This window comes from Ochotona princeps, chromosome X (genome assembly GCF_030435755.1).
Source record: "Ochotona princeps isolate mOchPri1 chromosome X, mOchPri1.hap1, whole genome shotgun sequence".
NCBI lineage: Eukaryota > Metazoa > Chordata > Mammalia > Lagomorpha > Ochotonidae > Ochotona > Ochotona princeps.
Window position 1 is genome coordinate 48,054,945 of NC_080865.1, and position 8,655 is coordinate 48,063,599.

Genomic DNA, 8,655 nt, shown 5'->3' on the forward strand with positions numbered 1-8,655 from the left:
CAAAATTGTGGATACATGAAGTATCCAGCAATAAATTAGTAATAACTATTTCACCAGCCTCCTCTTGGAAGGGATCTGATATTGGATTGTCAGGAACTACATGTGAAAAACAGAGATCAACTTCCACATCCATCGGATGAAACACCATCACATGACTGGTGCACAGTGTGTGTCCTCTAACCCACCCTGCCCTTGCACCCCTCAGAACCTGGACGGGTCTCTTTAAACAATAGACATGGAATTCAAAGGGGTGGGGGAGAAGCTGCTGGAAGAGAGCCTAACTCAGCCCCTGGCATCCCCACCTGCCTGAGAGGCCTCCCCTGCCTGGGCCCTCTCATTCTCATCTCTCAAAGCTTCGTCATACAGAGATGAGAAGGATCTGGGATCCACCTGATTGAACTTGGCCAAATGCTGCAGCACTCTCATCTTGGTGGTTTCAGCATGGGCCCTGGGACCCCACAGGAACTTGTAGCGAGCAGGATCACTGTGGGGCACCAGCCGGTACTCAACGTACCCTTCCCGCACCCACTCCTCCGTGAGGAGCTTCCGGGGCTCCCCATAGAGGTGGTGCTCTCTACCATCATACACATCCATCACACTCAGAGATTCCCACAACTCCTCCTCAGGGGCACAGTTGCCTTTCGAGAAGATCAGGCCCAGGACCATGATCAGGAAGCTCGTCTTGGGCATGCTCTGATCGTGATCCTGCATCCCATCATAGGTGAGGCCCAGGGCTGTTTCAAGCACATAGCAGTGCTGAATGGGGTCTACTACCCTCAAATCAATGCCAAGGGCCACCTGTAGGCAATTCAACACCTTACCGAAGATCTCACGGAAATGCCCTTTGTGCTCTCTGATGACATAAGACAGCATTTCAGCCCTGGTGAACAGCTCCTTCATCCGATATTTACGGAGGAGGAACTGCATCAACTCACACCTTTTCACATCTAGTGCGTGCTGGAGTAGGGCCTCAGGGCTTCCTTCCTCCTGAGAGGCATCTGCCCTACCATGGGATTCACTCCCTGCAGGGCAGCTGTGGTGAGTGACAGAGCAAGTAGTTGGAAGGACCTGAGCACTGCTGGATGGCCCAGCAGCAGACACCTCCCTTTGGGTGGGCAAAGTCGGAGGAGAGGAGGGAGAGGCAGCATCCCCCTGTCTCACACCGATCAGAGCTATCTTGAAGCCCCCTTCTGGTGCCTCTCCTCCAAGCTCTCCCACAAGCTTGCAGAGCCGACACTTATGAGAACGAAGAACCATGCCTGTCCTGGGTTCAGCTGGCACACGGCTGCGCGATGTGGACGACGTGCCTGGAGAAAGAAGAGGGGGTGTGAGTGGCTTAGCTGAGGACCACAGTCTTGATGGCAGAGATGAAGGCCACTTACAGGCTTTCTTTGTGTAATATAGCAGGGCACATAAGGATGCCACGTGGCTGTTTGGATTGTGCCCTGAGAAGTGGAAGGAAGTAGGGAGCTCCGTGTCTTCCCCAGGCTGTGGCCACCCCAACAGTGGAGCCCAGGTTTCCCATAGTGACAACAGGGAGGGTGGGTGGAGAAGGTTGGGTGCTATGGGGTCACCTTGTTTGTGGGTCCGTTTCCACGGGTTGCACCTCATCTTGACTCTTGGAACTGCCTGGTCCTTTTCTTCCTGTGACCTGAAGACTGCCTCAGACCAAGATTCCGGCAGATGATGGAGCTCCTGCAAGATGAAGTGTGGGGCATTTCAGTCTGCAGACTTGAAGCAATCCCCTGTGCGAATGTGATTTCTCACAGGGGGTACACCTGAACCTTTGAGTCCCCACTGTGCAGGAGTTCAGAATTCCTTCTTTGCTTGGCACCTGTTGTTGAGGTCCTCAGAGTGCCTGGGAGTCTATCCCTCTACCGACTGTGACAATGTATCTCAGTTCCAGGTGGGAGCAAAGTCTGTGTGGGCCTTCCATCTGAGCATGCCTGAGCAGGGGCACCAGAAACAGCTGGAGCAAGGTTACCAAGGCAGACACTCTAGCTCAATGCTCATGCTGACCAATGACAAAGTAGTAGCAGGGGGGAGAGTCTAGGCGTGTGGGCCTCATCTGTGTTCTGAGCTGGGAGAACCCTCAGTATTCCCACCTGACCCTCCAGATGACACTGGGCATGTCACAAGACCCCCAAACAGTTTCCCTGTGGTGATATCATGCCCTCTGAGCAAGCTCCTCACTTCCCTGTGTACATGCAGATGGACGTGACGATCCCATGTGCTGTCACTGTGCGGGGGGGTCTCTGCAGACACCAGCTGACTTTTACCCTTTATGGACCTGGGGCTCCTTCAGTTCTCTTGTGCCTCATTCATCTGGGCTCCTACTAGGACCTGCCCTTCTCACCGCACCACATCTGAATTTAGCTGGCCATTCCCTTAACAATGGGAAATCTACTGCTAAAGAATTCCCCACATGCCTGACCCTGGTAGAAGTGTGCATCCTGTTTAGGGTCCTTCTTGTGCTGGTACCCTCCTGAGCCAGCAGGAGAACAGTAGTCCCTCACATGCGATCAACCACCCAACCCTTTTGTTTTTCAGCCTAGAGCACTCTGAGTCATCTGCAAGTGTCCATACCTTGGTTCTGGTAGATCCTCAGAGTCCTCCCTCTCCTGAGTGAATGTGATTCCTGGCGATGGCCAATAGCCTCTCTTCCGACCAAGGCACCCGTCTTCTGGAAGCTGGGGAGAATCAGGGGTGTGTGCTCCAGCCCTGGACACCCTGCATGAGGTTTCCAAAGCAACATGAGACTTCAAGGGACCTTCCTTCCCTTGTCTTGGGTGCCTCCATACTGAGTCATATGCCCCCAGGCCCTTTTCTATTCTGTAACTGTACCTGTGTCTTGCAAAACAAGAAAACAATTGGTCTCAGATCACAAAAGCAGTCTTTCCTGGACAGTATCTCCCCACACCAGGTTCTGTTCCTGCCAGGACTTGACTAGGTTAGGGACTGCTATGTGGGTGAGAAAAATTTGCCCAGGCCCCCTGCAAGGCCCTGGGGCTCTTCCCTCTGCTGACTGAGGGCAGCTCCTCACATCACGACTCTGCTTCTCTGAAACCCTGAAACTCTGTGCCACACTGCCTGCGGACTTCCAGGACTGAGCACAGGGCAGAATTTGGCCCTTTGCTCTGGAGGATAAGGGTCTCTTCCCTCCGTGTCCACCCTGCACTTGTGGAAAGGCCGGCTCCCCACATTTCTGCTAATGCGAGTGCCCATCCGCAGATTGCCAAGAAACCTTTCAGGAAGCCCCCTGCCTGACAGGAGGGTCAGAGCCCTCAGGCTGCCCATGCTGGTTCCTCCCTGTCTCCTGTGCTCCCTAGGAAAGCCACCTCTGTGTCTGTCAGGCCGCTAAGCCCTCAGACCAGGGGCCCATTCTAGAAGCTCAGGGTGGTTCTCCTGGGCCAATGGCAGCAGCCGGCTCTTCCCGGGGCCCTGTTTCTGGAGCCTTCTTCCCCTCTGCTCCCTGGGCCTCCCCGCCACGGCTGACAAGTCCTCAGGGCCTCCCTGGTCAGCCCCGAGGCTCTCCCTTCTCTCAGCCCCATGTCCGGGAAGGCACAGCTGGCGCCCATGGGCGGGGCTGCCCAGGCTGCCCAGGGCACCACAGGCCTCGGGGGTGGCTGGTTGGGCTGATTGGGGTCCCCTCACCACGATGTCTCTCAGGGCCTGTGTGGGGCCTCTGTGTCCCAGACTCGTGGCCGCGTTTCCTCAGCACGTTCCTCCAGGGTGGGCCACGCTCAGTGCCCGGATGTGCACTGGCGAGCCCAGGCTCAGGGCCCCCGTGGGCCCAGGCGGGCCAGGCCCGGACAGCAGGGCCCGATCTGGGTTCTTGGGGGCCCGCGAGGTGGGCTGGGGCCTTTCTGGGTGTCCCCCTCAGTGTCTCCCTCCTCCCACAGCCGGGGCCCGTTCCCTCAGGACAGCCGACGCACGGACCTCAGCGGCTCCTCTTGGCTGAGGAGCTGGAAGGCGGAGGAAGCACTGGCATCCGGGTCCCTGGGGCAGCTGCCGGGGGCGGGGGATGTGGGGCGTGTCGCCTTCCCCGGGGAGGTGTTACTTTCCACAGGGCCCCCCGTCTGCCCGAGACACCTGCCCTGGGTGCCTGGTGTAGCCCTGCCCCTCCTTGCCAACTTGTGTCTGCTCCCCTGGCGCCAAGGTTCCGCCCTCTGACGTGGTCCTAGCCGGCCCTGGGGGCAGGGGTGCGGCTCCCAGGGCTGCTGGGGTCCCCAGGACTCAGCTGAATGTGTGTCTGTGTGTGTGAGGTGGTGTCTTCTGTTCTTAGGGTGTTGTCTTCTCCTGGCTTCGGTACCACATGTTCTGCTCCAAGCCTGGTGTCCCTGCCTCCCAGTTTTGGTGTAAGGGCAACCCTTGCCAGTATGGCCTGTGAGTGGCATGCCAAGTGCAACCTACTGCCTGTAGGGCTCCTGGATTGGACTGTGAGAGGGCAGGCAGGTCTCCCGTGGGTGCTTTCAGCAAGTAGAGGCATCAGGTCCTTGAAAGGATCCTGGAATACGTGCTTACCAAGTTAAGATTTATGTTTGTTGATAGAGAGGCAACACAGTTCACACCTCTCCAAGACATAATTCTCCGAATGGAATGATATATCTGTGCTTCCCTCCTCCTTTTGGCCGTAGCTATTCATGATTGTAAGAACATACTTCCAGTTTACTTTACAATCGTAGACCTAAGAATCCACTGAATATAATGCTCACTGAATGTAATGTTGAAAGACCACCAGTCCTTGACACTATGGGCACAGATGCAACCAACAGTCATCAACTCCTGAGATGTAATTCTGCACTGAAACATTCAGATGAGAGCGGGAACTAGGTACAGGCAAATGCAATTTGTATCTGTATCTGCATCTATATTCATAAACACATGTTTGTTTCACGTGCTCAAATACCTCCAATCCGAAGCCTGCAATCACGCCTGCCCCTCGCAGAATCATGACTTTTCCCATAATTGTGTTTATGTAATCTATTATTTACTATTTGCATCATTCTAACTGTCCAGTTCAGTGTTATGAAGCATCAAGCTGACCACTCCCTTAGACCAAGGCCTCATCTCCCTGACCTCTCCCCAACAATCATCCCGTTAGAAATGGAGACTCCTAGGGGTATCCTGCTGCCTCTTTTCTTTTTCATTTTATGAAAAAAATGTGTTTATTTTTTTTGTTTTTATTTCATCATATGACACAGTTTCATAGGCTCTGGGATTCCCTCAACCACTCGCCTTGCCCTCCCCCCACCTCATGTTCATATCCAGTCAGGATTTCTTCATTGGGAGTATGCACCATGCATAGAGTCCAGCATCTTATTTTCCAGATCAATTCAACAGTTTCATTGGAAGTCCATCCCTGGTCTGAAAGTAGAGCTGGCAGAATAGCATCCCTCCAATCTTTCATGACTTCGAACTAGGATATCAAGACTGTGGGGCCTCTCTGTGAAGGCTGGGGGTACTTTGAGTTCTCATAAATCTCCTATCCCTGACACCCTGGTGGGTACTGAGCTATCTTGCCCTGCTCTCCAAGTGTGGCTTATGGCACACTGAAACATCACCTCCCATTCTTCCCACTTGCTCTCTTTAGAACCTCAGAGAGCTGCAGCTGTCTCTTCCTTCTCTTCAGTGTCGGTGGCAGTTATTTATCCATAGGATAGGCACAGGTGCAGAGAAAAGAAAGAGACAGAGATCTTCCCCGCACCCACCCAGGCTACGGCTACAAAGGCAAGGCCTGGGTCAGTTGAAACCAGGGCAGGGTGTCTCTCATGGGTGTCTGAGGCCCAACTCCTCGGCCTATGTTAAGCTGCCTTCCAGGCATATTAACAAGGATCCAGATTGGATGAAGTGTCTGAGAGCTCCAGTGTTGTCTTAGTCCAGTGGCTACAATACACGACGACTGCTGGGGTCACTTCTCACATCACACCCATCACCTATTGGCTGAGCTGATTGCCTTCGAGGGGAGAACATTCTTCAGAGAATCATGGAGCTCTCACACTTGCTATGGAATGTCTGTGACATTCATAAATTATATCATAGAATTTGTGTGCATCTCTAATTTGTATGTATCTCTCTAAAAGGTAACCAAGCTTAGCATAGAAAAATGCAGCCCCTTTAAAACTCGATGTGAGTAGAAGCCAAAATTATCTTTCCATATTCATTGCTATTGTTGTCTTCTGAGCTATGTCCCTTACAGGAGCAAAACTTAATTTCTCTTCCTGGTGTTCTCCTAATCATTAATCCCAAGATGTCTATGTGGTCAGAGTGAAGTACTTTCATTTGGTTGAAACATCTTATCTCAGCACAACACAAGCTAGACCACTGCAGATGAGTTTAGAAAGCTCTGTGGCCCCAAACCAAAGAAAGTGCCAATTTGTAGATAGCTACATCTCCAGGCTGATGACAAATAATAAGAATATTTGTATTGTTAACTGACATTCAACCTTTGTTATAGGCATTAAATACCATGCTGTGCCTTACCAAAATTTCCTGATTTCTCATTGATTTAGAGATATTCTTCTGAATATGGCCCTACTTATAAGATTTCCTCCCCTGATTTCCTCCCTCCCCATTCTCCCCCAGCCTGCTCTCTTTTCCCATAGTATTGCAACAACCGTCACAAGTCTGACACTTAGCTATCCAAGTGTATGATGGCATTGTAGGAATCTGTAAGAGTAGAAAGTCTACTATTTCTGTTTTCAGGCTATATTTTTTTACAGCTTCAATGAGAGCCCTCTTTTTCATAGCAAGTAGATATGCATACTGCAACATATGTTTACGTTCCTGTATGCTGGTCTCAATTACACAGTTCATCTATGAGATTATGTGCACAGACAAGTCTACCTTATATCTATTTATCTTGTATTTTCCATGGAGATTGCCTTATAGCAGAGAGAATATATGTTATTTGTCCTTTTCGGGTTGCCTCATTTCATTGCACACAATGGTCTGGAGTTGAGATGAATCTGTTGCAAATGGTCGAAATTTAGGCCAGTACAACCACAATGGACTTGAGCAGAGAGAGTGATAAGACAACCGAAAATTGACCTACCTTATGCTCCAGCTATCCCACTCATGTGAATACATGCAAAGGGAGGCAATTCTGCATAAGGAAGGGGACCTGAAACCCTGTTTTAGGGCAGCACAGTCCACAACAGCAAAGGCATGAAAACAACCCTGATACCCATGGAAAGAAGAATGGATAAAGAAGCTGTAGCACATCTACTCTATGGATTACTACTCAGGCAGGAAAAAGAATCAAATTCTACCATAGAATCATGTCACTTGCAAGCAGGCAGAGCTCAACTCCATGCTATCCAATTTGCTTGCCTTGCATTGATTTTTCTTGCTTGATGGCTCCACCTAAACCTTCCAGGACTATGTCCAAGAGCAGGGCTGCAGGTGGTCATTTGTCTGGTTTCAGATCTTTTTGGTGACATCTGCCACTTTCCCCATTTGATACAATGTTGACTATGTTTTTCATGTATTTCCATGATTGTGTTCAGGAAAGTTCCTTTGAGACCCGATTTGCTTAAAGTGTTTTTGAAAGGATCTTGTAGTTAACCAAACACTTTCTCCACAGCTATTGAGATACACCTAACGGTATTTATTCTTCAGATTGTTAGTGTTATGCATCACATTTCATGATTAGCATATGTTAAACCATCCTTGTCTACTGGGGATCAATCCCACTGGTTCTGGGTGAGCAACTTTTGTGGCATGTTGTGTGATTTGATTAGCTAGTATTTTGAGGAGTTTTGTACCTTCAGACACGTTGGCATAGAGCTCTGTTTCTTATCCTTTTCTCGTTTTGGAATTCAGGTGATATTGGCCTTTACAGATGGATTTTGAGAGTATCCCTACCCTTTCCATGGTCTTGAATGCTTTGAGAACAACTGGAATTAATTCTTGAAAAGCATCTTTGTTATGTTTTCTAGGTTTCTGACTTATGTTTTCTATATTACTATGGCTCATGAGAAGTAGATTTTATGTGTCCACCAATCTGTCATTTTTTTCCAGGTTTTCTGATTTCTTTTTACATATAGTGGTTTATAGCAATCCATGCTGATTCTTTGCATATCTGTGAGTGTTTGTTACTGTGTGTTACTTGTCAACCCTGATTTTTTTTATTTGAGTCTCCCACTTCCCTGGGTTCAACATATTGGCTACTTGGGCCAACTTTATGGTTTTTTTTCCAAACCAAACAAAAAAATCAAAATCAAAATCAAGTCTTCAATTCAAAGATCTACGTATCCTTTTTATTGTTTCAATCTTGCTCTTTGCCTCATTTAGTTACTTAGGTCATCATAATAACTTTGGTTTCAGATTGCTGTCACTATTCTAGGTACTTGAGATACACTGCTAGATCATTTCTTTGAGGATTTTCTGATTTTTTGATACATTTATGCTATTGCTTTGATTTTTTCCTTTAACCCTGCTTAGCTGCATTCCATAAGTTCTGATATATTATCATGTCATCTTTGTTTGTTTTCATGATTTTTCTAACATTCATTTTGATTCCTTCTATGATCCACTGTTCATCCAGTTGTGTGTTTCAGTCTCCATGAGTTTTCTCTTTTTTTTTCTGAAGTTTCTTAAGTTGTTGATTTACAGCTTCACTTCATGGTGGTCAGAAGGAGAGGCCATATGGTT

The 8,655-nt window shown here is 49.1% G+C and overlaps 1 protein-coding gene across 1 annotated transcript; it reads right to left on the minus strand.

The window, feature by feature from the left end:
• Window positions 1-271: 271 nt before the first annotated feature.
• LOC101526833 (melanoma-associated antigen 10-like) lies at window positions 272-929 on the minus strand. The gene has a single exon (XM_004592811.2). It carries the CDS (start codon window positions 925-927, stop codon window positions 283-285), a length of 645 nt encoding a protein of 214 aa, XP_004592868.2. The 5' UTR covers window positions 928-929; the 3' UTR covers window positions 272-282.
• Between the last annotated feature and the right edge of the window lie 7,726 nt (window positions 930-8,655).